Raw genomic sequence first — 18,053 nt, 5'->3', positions numbered from 1 at the left:
GTTGGGTTTGGGGCAGGGGAGGGTGGACAGGACACACTCCAGTCCCGGCAGCCTCCGTGCCAGATTCAGCACCTCCCCAGGCTCACTTCCTCATGCCCCAAACCAAGAGGAACATGAAAAGGAACTGTTAAAACTTTACTTGTGAAAAAGGGGTGTCACAGGTGAGGATGCAGGAACCAGCCCCAAACCAGCTGGGGCAGAGGATCACTAGACCCCCAGCCATAGGATAGCAGCGAAGGGAGGCGCCGCCCCAGCCCTTCCCACAGAGACCATAAATAATTTAAATAGCAGGGAGGGTGGGGCGGCAGCAAGGTCGCTCATGTGTCTGCAGGGAGTGTGCTGTCTGCAGGGAGTGTGCGGGGGCAGGTGTGAGGTCAGGTGGGGCCTCGGGGCTGCTGCAGGGCGGTGAGGTATTTGAGGGCAGCAGCCCCATATCGGCGGGACAGATCCTGGTGGAACTCGTCCTTGAGGGCCTGTAGGCAGTCACGATAGGTGGGGCTGGAACGGAAGCGGGAGATGTCCAGGCTTGGGGCGTGCGGCAGGTGGATGACGAAGGCCTCCGGCAGCACCAGCAGCTCGTATTCCTGGGGGGTGGGGCACGCGGACAGTCGCTGCCTGGGCTGGGGGGAGATGGCAGCTCTGGGGAATGGGGAGCACATTTATTCGATAGCCGCTAAGAGCCAAAGTCAGGGCCGAAGGCAGACGGCTTTAGTTTTGCAGAGGGGTGGAATGCCCAGTAGTGCCGCCTAACGGTGCAGCGTGCCCCACTGCGGTATAATGAGCTCCCTGAGCCTGGAGGTATTCAAATCAAGGCTGGAGACAACGAAGTGACCCTTACCTGTGCATCCAGCTCCACGACGTGGGCCACCTTGTTCCAGCCGAAGCCCGCAAAGCGGGGGTCGTAGCGGGGGCAGTCACGTGGCACCACCACATAGGGCTCGTAGTCGGCTGCCCACTGCACGTGGTATGGGGCCTGAGCCTCTCGCCAGCGGGCATAGTCTGTGGGCGCGTGACCCCGGGGCCACTCATGGTACCTGTGGGGCAGGACAGGGTGAGGAGCCAGGCTGAGGCTAGGAGCTCGTGGCTGGAGGGGGTCAGTGTGGGGCACCCCAGGGCAGGGCAGTGACCTCTCCTACCTGAAGGTGTGGAGAGACCCAGCGTCCAGCAAGGCCAGCAGCTCGGCCTTGGAACTGGGGAAGCTGAAGCGGTAGTGCAGGGTCTCAAATGCGGGCACCACCAGAGCTGCCTTCCGCCCGCTGCCCAGCTCTAGCTGCTGGATGGAGGCCCTGAGGATGGAGCGCCCATGAGCAGGAGAGAGCTAGGAAGGCTCTGCCTCCAGCGCTGGGCCCAGGGGTTCTCTTTTATTAGATGTAGGACCTGACTTCAGGGGCCAGCTCACCCTGAAGCCCACTGGACACACGTGGAGCTGCTGCCCAGTGGGAGCAGGTCCCAGACTGTCACTCTCCTAGGCAGCCCAGAGAAACGACACGGCCCCCACCCAAATGCAGCCCCCATTTTACAGAGGACACTGCAGCCCAGAAGGGAGCAGGGACACGCTCGCCAGGGTCCTGTGGGTCTTCCCCCACCCCATCCACACCCATTCACATGCCGTTCCTCTCCCTCCTCCGCCCACCTGAGGTAGTCGTAGAGGGAGTAGGCAGGCAGGAAGTCAATGTCACTGAGGAAGACGTAAGGTGTGAGGGCCTGGGCCAAGGCCACGTTGCGAAGCTGGTTGATGGGGTAGAGGGGACCTTCACGGTACACCACGTGGTAGGCCACATCCTGCCGGGCGGAGAGCACCACCGAGGTCTCCACGAAACGCAGAAACTGCTGGGCCTCTGCGTCTGTCAGGTACAAGGCCAGGCTCATGGGGCCCGGCCAGTGCCTGCACAGGGCTTCCAGCATCTGCATCCTGGGGTGAGGGGAGTGGTCAGCCCAGGGAGGGCTGGGATACCTCCCGCGTTAGCTGCCACAGACACCCCCTCAAGTGACTTGCTGAGCACCTTCCAGGCTCTTGTTGACATGCTCTTATTTAATCTTCACGACTACCCCACAAGGTGGGTACTTTCTCATTTGACAGATGAGAAAACTGAGGGCCAGAGATATTAAGCCTTGCCCATGGTCCCACAGCTACGGAGGGGCAGTTCCAGACATCTGAATGATTCCCAAAGCCCAAGCTCCTTCCACCATCTCCGGTGTCTCCAACTCCTGGAACTCCTCAAGCATCAGGCAGTAAGAGCTCTTCCTTCCACCAGGTGGAACCCTCCTCTCGAAACCCCCAGTCCCAGACCACACCGTGCTCCCTGGGGCTGCCCTCGGCACCCTCACCGGTCCATGGAGAGCTGGGCCACCAGGGTGACATCGTGGGGCTGGGGGGGCGGTGGCCTGTGGGGCAGGAAGGTGATGTGCACACGGTGCACAGTGAGCTGCTGCCGCCGGAACTCAAAGCATGCGTCCTCCTCGTCCAGTTGCGCCAGGGCCCACTGCAACTGAGGGGATGGGGGAGAGGAGGACGGGCTGGGTGGGGCAGGCGGACAAGCCCCAGACAAGGCCGGGTCCCACCAGAGCAGAGGGGTAGAGCCTCCCCGAGGGAAGGGAAGGCGGCTCCCTTTCACCTGCTCGGCCCCAGGAGGGGGCGGGCGGGGGCACCCAAAGAGCTCTCTCCGCAGCAGGTTCCCATCGTACTCCAGGAAGGTCAGGTAGAGGTTGCGGAAGGATTCCACATGCTTGTTCTTCACGCGAAGTTTCTTTGGTGAGTTCCAGTGGATCACCTGGGACCAGGGAGGGCATCGGCGGGGGGATGGGAGCAGGGAACAGGAGTCCCCATCCTGGGCCCATCACCACCACTCGGTCCCCCTACCCCATTCACCTTGAGGTCAGACGCCTCTGAGTAGCAGCGCTCAGCCAGCGTGTGGTCTGACAGTTGCACGTTCCAGACGCAGGGCAGGGGCTGCACCAGCCACGGGTGCTCCTTGATTATGGCATTGAAGATGTCCTGGGCAGAGACAGCCATCACGTCTCGGCCCAGAGCCTGCCCCACCCCCCCTCAAAAGCTCCCCCAGACCTGGTCAGCCAGTGAGGTGGCAGGCAGGGTGAGAAGCTCCCGTGTGGCTGTCAGCTTCCACATCTGCTCCCAGCCAGCCTGCCGGAGCCGGTCCAGCCGTAGGAGGATCACGCCTGCTCATGGGGAGAGGTTGTCATGCCCACCTGGGATGACCAGCTTCTGGGGCCAGGGCTCAAGAAAGTGTCTTTTGAATGCTTATTTTGTGACGTGTTGGTATTTTCTCACTGTTCAGATGTGAGCATGTACTAGCTCTATCAGCAACTCATCCTCTTGGGGGTGAAGGGGAGGCAAAGCACAGCTTACAGAGCACCTCCACAACCATCTTCTCAAATCTGGTGATCCCAGGGCTGCTAAAGTCACCACCATTTAATGCATGAGAAAACTGAGGCTCAGAGGAACCGAGTGATTTGGCCATAGTCATTCAGCATGTACAGACAAGGGTGGAACTGTGATTTCTGGCTCTTCTCCCAGTGTTCCTTCTACAGAACCGTTCTTCCTGGGGGCTCTTCCAATCATTCTGTGCCCTAGCCAGCCCCTGGGGCCCAAGGACCAGTGGCCGCCCCTCCTGCCTCCCCCGCCCCCCCGAACTGTCCCCACCTGTGTTAAATCCCCGGCCCAAGGCAGGCCAGGGCCTGTGGTTCCTCCAGAGGTTGCCGAGGTACCAGTCGCTCTGGTTCTCCACGAGACCAATCACTTGTTTGTCTGGGAGGGGAGGGCACGAGGGAGCTGCCTGAGGCTGCCACTGGACCTCGGCTCAGGGCTAGGCCACAGGGAGGCCTGCATGGGCCAGGGAAAGGGGCTGACTGGGGTGGGGTCCCAGGCCTCTCACCAGAAAAGTGAGCAAAGAGTGCCCAGAGCTCTGCAATGTTGGAGGCAAAGGTGACATCTGTGTCCAGGACAATGACACGGGCCAGGTCAGGGGGCAGGGCGCTGGGCAGCACTAGCTTCATTAGCCCATAGAGGCCAGAGTAGTGCTTGTTGGGTATCCAGGAGACCTGGGGCTGTGGGTGGAAGGACAGGGCATGAGCCTGCAAGAGAAGGGCCTACGAGTGCCAGAACATACCCAGGTGACACAGGGGGAAGAAGGGGTGGGCCCCAGGAGGGTGAGGGATTTGAGCTTCAGTAGATGTGATGGGACTGGAGGTCCCAGGCAGCTCTAACCTGTTCTCCCCGTGATCCCCCACAACCCTGGGAGGAAGCAGGGGGCTGGGGATGGCTGGGGATGGGTGCAGAAGGGTCAGGGCTCCTGCCTTGAGCTCATCAGCGTTGTAGAAGCTGATCTGGACAGCAGGCACCATCCACGTGTGAAAGAGCGTCTCCAGGATGTTCCTGGCCACGGCGTCAGTCACCAAGTGGAGGTGCAGTGGATTTTTCCTTCAGGAAGGACAAGGGAGGAAAGCTGAAGGCCCCAGAAGGAACTACACGGGAGAAGCCCTACCCTTCGAGGGGCTCAGAAGTGGCAGCACCAACTTCTGCCAAGAGCTTTTCTGTACCCAGCTCCGGATATTCCTGCAACCACCTTCAAGGGAGGAGAGGGACACTCCTGGCTGTACCTGTAGAAGAGCATGGACTTCACCAGGGTGATGACGTCTCTGCTGGAGTTATGACCCGCACACACGATAGCCACCTGCAAGAGCTGGGGAGGGGACACCAGGTCGGCAGCAGCCTCCTCCTCCCCTCGACGGTAAGGACCCATGGTTGGGCTCACCTGGCCCAGGGCAGTGTAGCCCCACCCGGCATCAGAGCTAGGCAGGAGTGTCGAGGGGGACTCCGCAGCGTGGGAGTACACCCCCTCATTTCACAAATAGGGAGGCCAGGCCAGGAGAAGGGGAGGTGCGAACTCCAGGCGCCCCCAGCTGGCCGGTCAGTGCCAGAACCCACACCAGGTGTCGGGATTCCCACAGGTGTCCAGGTCCCTGGGCTGGGGGCGCGCCGCCCCTGAGATTCCCACCGCCAGGGGCCGTGCGCACCTACCTACCTCGCACTTGGGCGGCCGCGGCCGCGGCGGGATGCAATCCGAGCCGTTGTGGCCCCCGGGGTCTGCCGGCGGGTCTCCGTCGAAGGCAGCAGTCCCCCGCGGCCGCGGCCGCTCGTCTGGAAGTACACGTGGCGTTAGCGACCTGGGTAAGGATCTCGGGTCACCCCCGCCCCCACTCGCCTCCCGCTCGCTGCGCTCACAGTCCAGGTCCCCACGGAACAGGAAGAAACCGATCACAAGCAGCAGCAACAGCAGTGCTGCGGCCCCCAGCGCCCGGGGGCGCCCTCGGGGCAGCATGGCTGTGGGCAGGGGGTGCTCACGGCGGGGCGCGACCCCGGGCTGTGGGCTCCATCGCGGGCCCTGTGGACCAGGGAGGGAGAGAGGAGAGTCAGCCTTGGGCGGTGGGGCCCGACGGCCACCCGATCTTCTCTCCCACGCTGAGTCGCCACCTCACCTGCTCCAGCGTCTTGGGGATCCCGACCTTACTCTCTCAGAAGACGGCTGGGGTGCAGGCAAAGGGGAGATGAAGGAGCAGGCCAGCCCGGTCGGAGCGGGAGCCAGCCCCGCCCCCAACCTGGGTTCAGGTTTCATCTCCGCTTGGCTGAATCCGAAGGGGCGGGGAGACCCCTCCCCGGGGTGGGGGAGAGAGGGAGGCCCCGCCCCGCCCCTGCCCGGGCTTACGAGGACCCCTACAGTGGGGGGACGAAACCCGGGAACCCTCAGGATGGCTGGAGGGCTTGGGGGCAGCCACCCAGGAAGGACCAGTCCCAACTACCTGCTCTGAGCCCATCCCCCTCTTCCCTGCCCCATCTCCTCCCCCGAACCTTCCCTTGCGGGAGGGGCCGTATCCCCAGACCCGGGATCAAAGGAGTAGCCGGAGTTAAGAGGGAGGGGGCGGGCTGGAAGGCCGGGCCTCACGGGTCCGGACACCTGCTCAGGGGGCGGGAGGCGGGGCCGGCCGAGACTCGCCCAGGAGAGCAGTGGAGCACTTGGAGTCCCCGCTTTCCTCCCCGTCTGCTCCACCCCCACTCAGTCCAGGTGCCCTGGCAGCATAAAGCGGCCTTGTGAAGGTCGCCTCCTGCCCGAGAGTTGGCGAGGGGCCTTACTGACTCAGGCGGCCTGGGCTTCCCGGGCAGGGCCGGGGATCCCCAACCCTTCACTAGACCGTCGTGAATGTGCCTGGCGCCCGGCCTGCATCTCTTCCTTTCCCCCCCGACCTTCCGCCCTGGAGGGGTTACGGACGCTCTGGGCTGCGAACAAACAACCACGGTTGACTGAGCGTGTATGCTTCTGTGCCAGGACCTATGCTGAGGTTCCACAGCCTCACTGCAGTTAACCCTCACATCAGTCCTGTGACACAGGCATGATTCTCCCCGCAGAGCTGAAGTGACCTGTTAGAACACCCTCTGGCCCCTCCTGCGGCTCTACCCTGCAGACAGAGTTTCAGAGCTGCTCCTCCATAAGGGTCTCCTGCCCTAGAAACTGCCCTAGAATCCTGCCTGGATTCTGTCAGATTCTCACAAGGTAGGCCTCTCCTTTCACATCCCTTGGTTTATATTGTTTTCCTAGCACTCCTTACAAGTTGACCTTATTGACTTGTTTATAGCCTATGTCTCCCCTAGAAGGTAGCTGCTCCCTGGACTGGGACCCCAGCACCCAACCAGGGCCTGTAAGTATGTGCTGAACATGGATGGGACTCACTGGACCTCACTGTGACCTGGAAAGGGTTTCAGGCTGTGTCCTTCAGCCCAGCTTCCAGCTATAAAAAATGAGGGTCTGAGAGGCCCCAGCCCCAAAAGAAGTGGTGGCAGAGCAGCCCAGCCTGAGACCCCCTCCCCCCAAGCCTCCTGCTCTGAGGCCAGGATGCCTTTCTCTGGGAAATGGGGAGTCTGCAAGGAAGGTCTGGCTTTGGGCCTTTGGAGGCCAGGGGCAGTGGTTACCATGGAGACTGATGTGGCTCCTCAAACATGTAGGAACTGAGAGGACATGAGGGGATGTAGGGTCCACCCATGCGTCTGGAGCTTTGAGCCTCCAGTCCCCTAATCCTCATCTCTAGCCTGGAGATGGGGTGGGTGTGGGTGAATCCCTCCCCAAGCCCCTCAACAGAGACTGGGGGGGTTAGATGTAAGAGAGCAGATAGGGTACAGGGGAGGGCCTGACCAGGGAGTTTGTGGAGGGAGCTGGGTCTGCAGAGTGACGGTAGTCATTCACAGTGCTGGCCCCACCCCTTTTTCAACCTTACCACTCAGGGGACATTGAGGTGCTGAGATGCTTGCTGGGCCTCCGAGAAATTCTTCTGGGGTGTGGAGGGGGAAAGCGAGATAGGCATGGGCATATGAAAGGGTGTTGGTCTTCTAGGCCCGAGACCCAGCTCTGCCCAGGACTTTGCTGTGTGACCTTAGACTAGTCAGGCCCCCTCTCTGAGCCTCAATGTCCACATCTGAGCTAGACCTGTCAGACTGGTCTAGCTCTCTTCCCCTGTGGTTCAGGGCAGAGTGAAGGAGGCAGGATCAGGTCCAACCTGCCCAAAGGCCCTTCAAAGCCCAGCCAGGTGACCAAATCCAGGCAGGGGCCCAGTAGGGCGGGGTTGCCCTGGGAACCTCCTGCACACACGGCCACTCTTTGTCTCTGAGACCTAATCAGGCACAGGATCTGAAGAGGAAATTCAGGCAGCCCTGCTGCTGCCAGCCTGGCTGAGCTCATGATCCCTTCCTTCCCAGTCCTGAGGGAGGGAAGAGAAAGAGGCTCCAGCCCCAGTGTCCCTTATATTCTGTCCAAGAATGTGGGGGGGGGGGGAGGCGGCGGTGTGCCTCTCTCCTCCCCAGAAGCACAGAACCAACAGCCCTGGGAGTGCTGAAGAAACCGCACAGTTCCCTTCCTCATTCTCTCCGCAGCCGCAGACGGAGGGGCTAGAGGAGTACCACTGATGAGGTTTGGGGAACAAGTTCATTAAGATGATGAGATGTAGGGAGGAAGGGAGAAAGAGCCCCACGCTAAATGCCCTGAGCACTGGTCTTAATCCCAGTTGCTAACTTGACTCATGACCAAGTGGCCTCAACAGTCGCTGCTCTTGCTGAGCCGTGGACAGTAGGAGACAGGGCCCTATCACAGGAGACTCTCACTGTGGTCTGTTCGGCCAGTGCCATGCTGTGTGTGACCTCCTGAGACAAGTCCTTTCCCCTCCTTGGGCCTCTTATTCCCCATCTGTGAAAAGTAGCTCACACCAACCTAGACAGGTGGCTAGGAGGAGTCAAGTGTGAGTGAACCTGGCACCCAGGAAGTGGTGAAAAATTGTGTAGATGATGCCCATGGCCGCCACCTCTGTTCTCTAGGACCTTTGCCTCTCCTTAGGCTCCGAGTTTTCATTCCTTGGCATGGGTGGGAAGGGCAGTTACGATTCGATTCCCCACCTGATATAGAAGAAAACTAAGCTGGGGAAGAGGCTTGCAGGAGGGAATGCAAGGATGACCTGTGGTTTCTTGGTGGCTGTGTTAAAATGCCTAGATTCTGTGGTCAGACTAGACCAGGATTCCAGTCTTGACTGGGCGTTCTTAAGCGGATCCTTTCCTCTTGTGGAGATAGTATCTGGTGGAGCGGATTAGGTAAAACAATGTAGTATAGTACTATTCTCAGAGTACCATAACGGCGCAGCCCCGCGGCCCCAGCCATGCCCCGCCCCTTTGCTCACAGCCAATCGGCGGCGGCGTCTCCAGAGCATCCGTTCCCTCTACCTCTGCGCGCTCCTCTCCCGCCGCCGCCCCTTTCGGGGAGGCTGTCCCGTCTTGGAAGAGATTCCCTGGAGAAGCCCCCATTTCTTGGGGAGAAACTGAGAGCCGGAAGGTGCACCCGAGTGACGAAAAGCGCTTTGAGGTTGATCCCGAGTTCGAGGACCAAGCCTGCCCTCTAACCATTTTACAGATGGGGAAACCTGAGGCCCAAGGAAGGGAAAGTCCTGATTAAGGTCACCCTGAGCCGAGAGCAGAAGCCCGGGCCAGGGTTTTCTCTGTGAAGATGGGTCTGCGGGTGGGCGCTTTTGGAGGGGGGCACAGTCCATGTGGGTGCTGGGGCCAAAGCCGAGGCACTAACGGTGCTGGCTAGGGGATCGTGAGTGCGTGAGAGGCTGGACTCCTCGCTGCCTCAGTTTCCCCAGCACTACCTCTGGTGGGGGTCGGGAGACAAGGCAACTTGCCAAACGCGACTGTCCTTAGGCTGTCCCCGCACCTCCCCAAGTCTGACGGAGGCTCCTTTCTGCGCGCTACCTCGCAGCTCTTGAAAATCCAGTCCTCCCGTTCGAGCCTGTCGGCGTTCTATTGGAAAGACCTTAGGCTTTTGGTCTCCACTCTAGAATGAACTGTTCAGACTGCCGCGGGAAGCGTTCCTGGAGCTATAACTGCGCAGGCGCAAGGACAGCCAACCCGGAAGGCGGAAGAGCCGGTTCGGACAGTTGGGGTCGGGAGCGCAGAGTGTGTTAACCAATGACCTGAAGGAGTAGGGAGGGCGCGATTAGGCCCGGAGTTGGTTAACGCTACCCTGGTGGGGGGGTGATTTACGAAATGGGGTGAAGAGTCGTTCAATGGCCCTTCAAGTCACCATTCTTCTGGCCCGCGGAAGTTAAGCAACGCAGAGGCGGGCCTAAGACCGGAAGCGGGAAGGAGTGCGCCGGAAGCAGGGCGCCGTAGCCAGTCGCGCTGTAGGTCCGTGGGTCTATCGGTCCCGAGGGCAGGATGGAGAAGCTGCGGCTCCTGGGCCTCCTCTACCAGGAGTACGTGACTCGTCACCCGGCTGCCACGGCCCAGCTGGAGACGGCAGTGCGGGGCCTCAGTTACCTGCTGGCAGGTGCCACCCTGACCATTGACCAATCCCTTCGGGACTCTGACCCCACTGGCTCCCTTCCCTGCGGAGTCAGGGTAGTGATAGCTCTGTTTGAGAAGTTCCTTCCAGGTTCCCGTAGGGCGTAGGGCGGGAACGTCCAGGGACCCGAAGCCGCGTGGTGAGGCAAACTCTCATCGACGCCTCCTTCTGTGCTTTCTCCCCAGGTCGTTTCGCAGATTCGCACGAGCTGTCAGAGCTGGGTGAGCCGGGCTTTGGGGAGAGTGGGGGGCGGTAGGGTGGGGGAGGGCTTCCCAGAGAGGTGACCACCCCGTTTCAGATTTCCCGTTAGCTCATCCTGTTCAGTGACTGAATCAGACAAGGGTACAGCGTCCACTATCCTAGGTGCTCCGTGTATGTCTCCATAGTTGAGAGACGTGTCTGGGGACCTTGACTGGTCAGGAGGCTGAGCGAAACACTCTTTCTGCTTTTGCTCACTTAATCCTCTCTACAGTCATGTGAGGTGGGTACTGCTGTGGTCCTCATTGTCCAGTTAAGGGGACAGAAGTTTAAATGAGGTTAAGGAACAGCCACTGAAGGTCCCAGAACCAGGATTCAAACCCAGATCTCCCAGATTCCAGACTCCGCAGACTGTAACTGCCTCAGTGGTGTTCACCCAGTGAGTACAGGAGGTACAGGTCCTGAAAGGGTGAGCTAGCTTTTGAAAGGTAGAGATGGAACAAACTTTCAGGGACAGGCTGCAGAGGGAGAGCAAAGGCCAGGAAGTGAGACTGCACATCTGTGTCTGTCTGGAGCATGATGGGCACTTCTGGGCAGCTGGATGACCAGTGCTATCCAGCAGGGCAGTAGCTGTTTTGTCATAGAGATCAAACCATCCTTTCTTGTTCCAGCCGCCCACCTGAGAGATCATTTTGGGGAGTGTGGAGTTCTGAGGAAGTGGGTGGGGAGACATGTTGGTTTCCACAGTGTGTGGGTGGCTGAGCACAGCAGGTGACAGGTGATCCCTGCCGCGCTAGGGAGAAGGTGAGGGGGTAGAGGCTACAGAGCCAGCCTCTCAAGGCCACACTCTACCCCTCAGTGTACTCTGCCTCCAACCTGCTCGTGCTGCTCAATGACGGGATCCTACGGAAGGAGCTTCGAAGAAAGTTACCTGTGGTAAGAATTGTGCCAGGACCTGAGGGTGGGAAGCATGGGGGCTCGGGAACAAACTAGTAACCACCAGCCCCTGTGGTAGCACATGTTATGATCTCATAGAGTTACGAGATGAGGCTGCATCCGTCTGAGCCTCAAGCCGTCGCATTAGGTGAAGTGTTCAGGTGCCCTTATCAGGTGAAGAGACTGGGTGTCAGAGGGTAGGATAGCCTTTCCCAGCAGGAGAACTCAGGCTTACACCCTTAGTCTTGGAAGGAGGAAAATCCACATTTCTTGTCAGAGGCGTCCTCTAGGGGGAGGGGCTGAAACTGGGGGGTGCCCCCTGACCTATTGGCCTGGGGTTCTTGCAGTCCCTGTCCCAGCAAAAGCTGCTGACATGGCTGAGCGTGCTGGAGTGCGTGGAGGTGTTCATGGAGATGGGGGCTGCCAAGGTGTGGGGCGAAGTGGGACGTTGGCTCGTCGTTGCCCTCATCCAGCTGGCCAAGTATGTTGGGAATGTGGGGGGCCAGCCCTGGGTGGGGGTACCTGAGGCCAGCTGTACAGATGGTGTTCAGCAGAGCAGCCCTGACCCCCGGCTGGCTAGCCACCTCCCCACGCCAGCCTCGCCGTACTCCCAACCCAGGGCTGTACTGCGGATGTTCCTGCTGATCTGGTTCAAGGCTGGTCTCCAGACCTCACCCCCCGTCGTTCCGCTGGACAGGGAGGCCCAGGCACCGTCGCAGGGTAAGCCGCTTCCCTGCTCTGGAGTGAGACGGGCATGGGACTGATCTGTAGGTTTAGAGCTGACCCACGTGAATACGGCATTGTCGTTCGTGGAGCACGTCTGTCCTCGTCAACTCATTTTGTTTTCATCACCCTGTACTTTAGAGAAGAAAAAGAATGATGAGGTCAGAGGCAGGATTAGATCCTAAACTCAGGACTTTTGATGTCAGAATCCTGATTCTTTTTTGTGGGCTGCAAGAAGAGGGCACAGAGCATCAGTGGGAGGCAGGGGTCTTGCCAGTCTTGTCTCGGGCCTGGTTCTGTATCAAGAGCACAGCCTCATGAGGCAGGGTACCCAGCAGATCTGTCCCTTCAAGGCTTTGGGCCCATCATCTGTTGGCCTCTGGGCGTTACTCTCCTGACCTTGTGTGGGGGCAGTTCTTTGTCTCTCTTCCCTTCTCTTCATGGTCATGTTGAAAGCAAAGCACTGAGAAGATACAGCCCTTCGTTTTTTTTGTCTTTTGTGTGGCCGTGCAGCGCGGCATGCGGAATCTTAGTTCCCTGACCAGGGATTGGACTCACGACCCTGGCAGTGGAAGTGCAGGGTCTTAACCACTGGACTGCCAGGGAAGTGCCAGTATGGCCACTTTGGTGCTGTGGTCCCCATAGACCAAGGGTCTTCCCTGCCTTGTTCCAGAGCCTGGGAAGCCTTGGTTCTTGGCTGGCTCGTCTGCCACAGGTGATTACCGGCCTTTCCTCAGGCTGGGGAGGGCTGCAGAATGCTCCCCACCGTGGACAGCTCCCAGCCACAGCGTTTGCTGTGGTGTCCCTGACTTAGCTTCTGCTCTAGTACAAGCGTATCCATTCTTCCCTTAGCCCACAGGCGTTCACTGCGCGCACATTCTTTTCAGGCTCTGCTGGAAACATGTCCCTCTGACAGTAAGACGTTGTGTCTGTTCCTTCTAGATGGTGACCGCAGCCCGGGCAGCCAGGAGCAGTCATATGTGGGGAAGCGGTCAAAGCGAGTGGTGCGAACTCTCCAGGACAGTAAGTGTAGGATGTAGCCGGATGCGGCACCTCGGTGCTGAGGTCAGCATGGGCCTGAGGGCCTGGCTTTCGTCACTGCCCGCCCTCCCCCTGCCCCGCCCCGGCTTGGGCCTGGCTGCTCATCTGCTGCTCTTGTGTTCTAGCTCCGTCCCTGCACTCAAGGCACTGGGGAGCCCCCCAGCAGCGGGAGGGACGGCAGCAGCAGCACGAGGAGCTGAGCATCACCCCCACCCCGCTGGGGCTGCAGGAGACCATCGCAGAGTCCTTGTATATTGCCCGGCCCCTGCTGCACTGTATCTTTGGCCTGGGGTGGGGCGGGATAGACGGGTGTGGGCAGGGCGGGCCACGTGCTGTAGACATCCTTGACGCCTTGGCCGTCAGTGCTCAGCCTGGGCCTATGGGGTCAGCGGTCGTGGACACCCTGGCTCCTGTCTGGTGTCGTGGATGTGACCAGGTGAGCCTGGGCCTGCCTGGGGGCTCCATTCCCTCTGCCGGGCTTTGTGCTGCAGGCCTGGCGTCACCTGGGCAGGCAGGGGTCCCTGTTACTCTTGTTGCTGGTCCTAACCTTGTCCGCTCCCCCCAGCCTGAGCCTCCTGAGCGAGAGGAAGGGCCTGACCCGGAGGGAGCGGCTGGAGCTGCGGCGCCGGACCATCTTGCTGCTCTACTATCTGCTGCGCTCCCCGTTCTACGACCGCTTCTCCGAGTAAGGATCCGGCCCCTAGAATGGCAGGGCCCACCTCGGCGAAGCAGAGGGGAGGGAAGTGGGTCACGGTGCCCCACCCCTGTTCACGCTTTCCCTTCCCCCCTCCTTCCCTGATCTGGGTTCACTGAGCACGCACTATGTGCTGTTCCTGGTGCGGTCACTCCCTGATTTCTCGGGGCCGTCCCCCCTGGGTGCAGCTTCAGCTGTTGTTGGTAGGCAGCTCGCTGAGGGCAGGGCCACTGGGGTCATGGGCGTGAACTTTCTGTCAGTACATCCTTGGCTCGCTTGCCCATCGTCCTTTCAAATAGTTGGAATTATCCCCACTTCTCACAGGAGACACTTGAGGTTCAAAGAGGTTGGGAAACTGAAACGGAACCACTAGCCAGTGGCAGAGCCAGATTCCACGTCCGTGTACTCTCCTGACCCGTCCCTGCCTTGCCCAGCCCTCACTCCATCCCCTGTGAGGGTCCAGAGCTCCCAGCCACAGCCAGACAGAGAGAGGCCTGCTGGGGCCGAGTCTCCCAAAGACCTCTCCCGAGGTCAGACCGAGATTTGACGAGGGGTCCCTGTACAGCGACTGGGGCTGTGAGACAGACTGGAGGCTCCCGGGACCCCCTCTGTCCAGGTCATAACAAGTATGCTGCTTAAAGTCTGGAGTGTTCAGTTGCAATTGTACTTAACGTTTTGTCCGTACAACCTCTGTTTACTTTGTGAGACAATAGAAAGTAAGCTTAGGTCATGTTTAATAACCACCTGAGTGAAAGTAACTGCCTGGCAGTTCCTATTTTCAGGTAAGTTTAAAAGCTCATAAGGTACTAAAGCCAAATCCTCTTCCATACTCTAGAGGAAACATTCTGGAGACTTATTTGGATCATATGACCTCCCCCTACAGATTGCTTGCACTCTACAGAGGAAACATTATAGCCCCAGTATCTCATTAAACTGAGGGGTTGGGAGATGGTAATGGCAGAGGTGGCTTCCCAGGCTGCAGACCTCCAGTTTGGCTCGGTCTCCTGCTGACCTTGCCAGTCCAGCACCCTTAGGGCAGTGGCCTGGACTGAGAAGGGTGGTCCAGAAACCCGTCAGAGAAATTTCTTGTTTCCCCAGAGAACAGGGAGCAGGATGCTGAGGGGCCTCTGGGGTGTAGGCTGGGAAGAGCATCTTCCTTCTGCTTTTTTTATTGTCACACAATATAGTGTCTAGAGCCCGGCTGCTTTCCAGTTGCGGGCTGAGGTGTGAGCTTTCCAGGCATGTGGCTGGGGGACGGCAGGACCAGAGGTCTCGTCCTTCTGTCCTGGAGGATGTGCTTGATCCACAGAGTGACTTTCTGTCTTCGGAGAGGCACTGCCTTTAGTCAGGTAGTCAGTGGAGGCTTCTTAGCACCTGCATTTGCAGGGACCCATACCACCTACTCAACCTGCTCCTTTCTTGCAGGGCCAAGATCCTCTTTTTGCTCCAGCTGCTGGCAGACCATGTCCCAGGCATTGGCCTGGTCACAAGTAAGCATGGGGCGGAGATGTGATGATTATTGAGTGTGTCAGATCTCACGTGTGGCCCATCACTCTGTTTTCTCTTTGTCTCCTTGTAATATGATTCTTGGCACAGTTGGGAGAGGGAGCCCGGGAGGTCAGGTTGGGTGGGTGACAGCTTCTCGAGTGGTAAGAGACTGGCTTCTGTGGGTGGAGACTGTATGGCGGGAATGAAGCCTGCTGGAGAAGCCTGTTTGGAGATCCCATCGCAGCAGAGAGGCACTGGGCTGGGGCCGTCAGCATGTACAACTGGACAGCCGTGTGGTTGCTCTGAGCCTGAAACTCCTTGTCTGTAAACGAGGACAGATATCGCTGCCAATGCTGGGGGAGGAGGTGGCAGAGTTGGGGGCTCCTGCCATGTGGATGGGAGCAGCTGTATTGGGGCAGCAGTGGCTCAGAAGGGCCCTGGGTAGAGCAGAGCCAGGTTGGAGTCTGGCCCTCAGCCCTGAATTTGTTCCTCTCTCTGTCATTGCAGGGCCACTCATGGATTACTTGCCTACCTGGCAGAAAATTTATTTCTACAGTTGGGGCTGACAGACATTCCACAATTGGGGTGTGGGGAAGGGCAGGGGGTGCCTCAACCCTTAAGTCCCCTGGTCCCCTCTGCCCTAATAAAACTGACTCTGGCAGTGTCCAAGCCTGTGACCTTTCCATGCCCACTGCCCAGGGTGCCTGGCGCTCCCACCCTGGCCAGGCTCTGCACACAGCCCTGGTCACCACTAGATCTCCCCTAATAGCCTTTTGACTTTGCATCCTCCAGTGATGGAGACACAAGCCTGCACCTTGTCACTGAGCTGGGAAGCCACCGCTAGGACTGGGACCTGGGCTTCTCCAGCCACAGAAAGCTGGCGTTTCACCTCACCGAGCATGGGAACCTGCCTGCCACCACAGCTGCGGGAGTGAATGCTGCTTCTCTCTCACCGGTCCCTATTGACGACAAACGAGGCTGAACCTAGACAGTGGATGACAGCTGCCCCTGTGTCTTCTGGCCGGAGCCTCTGTCTGCCCCTCCCCCTGCCGGGGCCTGTTGCCTGCCAGCCGCTCTGTGGTGGAGCCCGGTGATGGTGGGCCCGGCTCAGTGCAGAGCGGCACCTCAAGTCCTGAACTCCTGCTTGAGAGCAAAAGGCTGTTCTGCTGTGGGAAAGGAGCGTCAGGCACCAGCCAGCATTGGGGCTGACACCGGGGCGGTGGTAAGGTTGGCAGGGATGGGAGCCTGAGAGGCTCCGGGGAAAGCCGGGTGCAGGTTCACGCGGTATGAGCTGGGGTCTCCCCCATGTTTTCCCTGGTGGCCGGGCCTGCGGTGGAGCCATGCACGCTGCTGGGGATGGTAGAGGGGTTTGGATGGTGCAGCTGCTCTTTCTGCCTGGACTTCCTCCTTCCTCGGCCTTTGCTGCCTTTGTGCTGTGAGCAGACCACATGCTCCTGCTCGAGTTTCTAGCCAGACGGGCAGCCATTTAGGTTCTAAGAGGGCTCCATCTGCACTGTGTTGGCTCTGCCTTAGCTCCATCCCGGGAGGGGCCGGCCCTTCCCTGACTGCTTTCCCCAAGTTCCTCTTGAGAAGCCCCACTCAGGTCCTGGCTCGGGGATGAAGGTACTGAGCCTTCAGGCGGTCATCACTCGAGACCCGTGACTTTGGGTTGCCTAGCAGGCGTTGCTGGGCACTTGCCGTGTAGTGGGCTCTGTGCCTTGTGATGTGCGGTCAGAAATGAGTCAGGCCCAGCTCCTTGCCCTCACTCTTGACGATAGGGGAGACAGATGTGTGGACGCATCAGTGCCCTGGGTTATTGCAGTAGGTGGAAGCGTGCAGGGAAAGTGGTCAGATTGGAGCCGTGCAAGTGGGGCTGCCTGCCCGCTGGGACCAGCCGGAGGGTATGCTGGTCAGGGAACCCTCCATTTAAGCAGGCTTTTAAACTGGTAAAACTTCATCTGTTGGGCACTGGGCAAACTGGGAGCAGAGGCTGCGTGTGCAGAAACAGCATGCGTAGTGTTGCAGTGGGGTGAAGCCCCTGCTGGAGCGGAGGGGAGTCGGTGGGAGCCGAGGGGATGAGGTTGGAGGGGGAGGTCAGGGCCAAATCCACTGGGCTGTCGAATACCAGGCAAGAAACTCGGACCTGCCTTTAGGAGGCGGTGGGGAGGGGACCTGTTTCAAAACTCATCTCAGCACTGGTGGTGTGCAGGGTGGCCCGTGAGTAGGGGTGGAAAATGGAGCAGGACGCTGTGGCTGGAGACCTGCCACAGTGGATGGGGCTGAATGAAGACAGTGGCAGGAGGGAGAGGGGTTTTGGTGTAACCTAGCCAGGCCATGGGGACTGGTGGATAGAGAGGAAGAGGGGGGCGTCTCGGAGGCAAGGAAATGAGGGGTTTGGAGTTAGGCAGAGCCAGAGCGTCTGGAACTTGTGGTTCCTGGCTGGGTCGGGGGGGTGGGGGGTGTGGAGGGAACCTTGGTGGGGACAGAGGATGCTGAGTAGGCTTGTGGGAGCCAGCCGTGTCCAGGACACAGAAAGAGAGGTGGTCAGTGGGAAGTCAGCGTGTGGCTTCGAACATGAGCCAGGTCCACACCGTGTGAATGGGGGCCGGGCAGGAACCAGAGGGCTGCACGGCCTTGCTGCAGGCCTGTGAAGAGACTCGGTCTCCAGCCTACCGTCACGCTGCATTTATTCATTCAACAAGTGTTTACCGAGCACCCACTGGGTGTCAAGTACTGGGCTTCCTGTAGTCCCTGCCCTCGGGAAGCTTATGCTCGAGGGGACCAGGTCCCAGGCTTTGCCACCTAACCTGAAATCCCTGTCAGCCTCAGGGGTGGTGGCAGGGCCTGTGGCGTCCCGGGGCCAGGCTCTTCTAAGCTGCGGGGAGCGGCGTGGGGAAGGCCCTCAGAGCAGGCTCTGCTCAGTCGCCTGCTCTGGGCCCGCTAGCTGGCAGGACCTTCGTGGGATTGCGGAGGCACGGGAGGGAGAGTTGGGGCAGTGGTGGGGGCGGGAGGAGGGGATGAGGCTGAGTGCGAGCAGTGGGGACTCCAGGTATGAGGGTTCGGTGACTGTGACCTCTGCT

The 18,053-nt window shown here is 59.6% G+C and overlaps 2 protein-coding genes across 4 annotated transcripts; one reads left to right on the top strand and one right to left on the bottom strand.

Moving 5' to 3' along the window:
* On the bottom strand, nucleotides 1-5,339 carry LARGE2 (LARGE xylosyl- and glucuronyltransferase 2; the record flags this gene model as incomplete). The annotated part of the gene is made up of 13 exons (XM_082661215.1): nucleotides 1-584; nucleotides 839-1,034; nucleotides 1,137-1,286; nucleotides 1,634-1,912; nucleotides 2,329-2,489; nucleotides 2,616-2,771; nucleotides 2,870-2,995; nucleotides 3,065-3,177; nucleotides 3,662-3,766; nucleotides 3,894-4,065; nucleotides 4,315-4,438; nucleotides 4,618-4,700; nucleotides 5,043-5,339. The coding sequence occupies 13 exons, from the start codon at nucleotides 5,337-5,339 to the stop codon at nucleotides 375-377; spliced, it is 2,172 nt and encodes a 723-aa protein (XP_082517341.1). The 3' UTR covers nucleotides 1-374.
* Nucleotides 5,340-9,454: 4,115 nt separating this feature from the next.
* Nucleotides 9,455-16,151, top strand: PEX16 (peroxisomal biogenesis factor 16). 3 transcript variants are annotated; one of them, XM_082661106.1, is made up of 11 exons: nucleotides 9,455-9,476; nucleotides 10,079-10,114; nucleotides 10,951-11,027; nucleotides 11,375-11,508; nucleotides 11,647-11,747; nucleotides 12,693-12,773; nucleotides 12,917-13,066; nucleotides 13,155-13,227; nucleotides 13,357-13,476; nucleotides 14,911-14,975; nucleotides 15,481-16,151. In XM_082661106.1, exons 4-11 carry the CDS (start codon nucleotides 11,435-11,437, stop codon nucleotides 15,537-15,539), a joined length of 723 nt encoding a protein of 240 aa, XP_082517232.1. In that variant the 5' UTR covers nucleotides 9,455-9,476; nucleotides 10,079-10,114; nucleotides 10,951-11,027; nucleotides 11,375-11,434; the 3' UTR covers nucleotides 15,540-16,151. The 3 variants fall into 3 exon arrangements, with proteins under 3 accessions (XP_082517232.1, XP_082517231.1, XP_082517233.1); XM_082661105.1 differs by having other exon boundaries at nucleotides 9,464-9,878; XM_082661107.1 differs by lacking the exon at nucleotides 9,455-9,476 and adding an exon at nucleotides 9,703-9,736.
* The last annotated feature ends 1,902 nt before the right edge of the window (nucleotides 16,152-18,053 follow it).

This window comes from Grampus griseus, assembly GCF_964374135.1.
Source record: "Grampus griseus genome assembly, chromosome: 8".
Lineage (NCBI taxonomy): Eukaryota > Metazoa > Chordata > Mammalia > Artiodactyla > Delphinidae > Grampus > Grampus griseus.
This window is presented reverse-complemented; position numbering and strand designations above follow the sequence as displayed.

Bases quoted from the DNA above. Each gene is read 5' to 3' on its own strand.
- PEX16 (XM_082661105.1), top strand. From the start codon at position 9,767: ATGGAGAAGCTGCGGCTCCTGGGCCTCCTCTACCAGGAGTACGTGACT. The intron at 9,879-10,078 runs GTGCCACCCTGA...CTTTCTCCCCAG, and splicing joins CCTCAGTTACCTGCTGGCAG to GTCGTTTCGCAGATTCGCAC. The intron at 11,509-11,646 runs GTATGTTGGGAA...CTCCCAACCCAG, and splicing joins GCCCTCATCCAGCTGGCCAA to GGCTGTACTGCGGATGTTCC.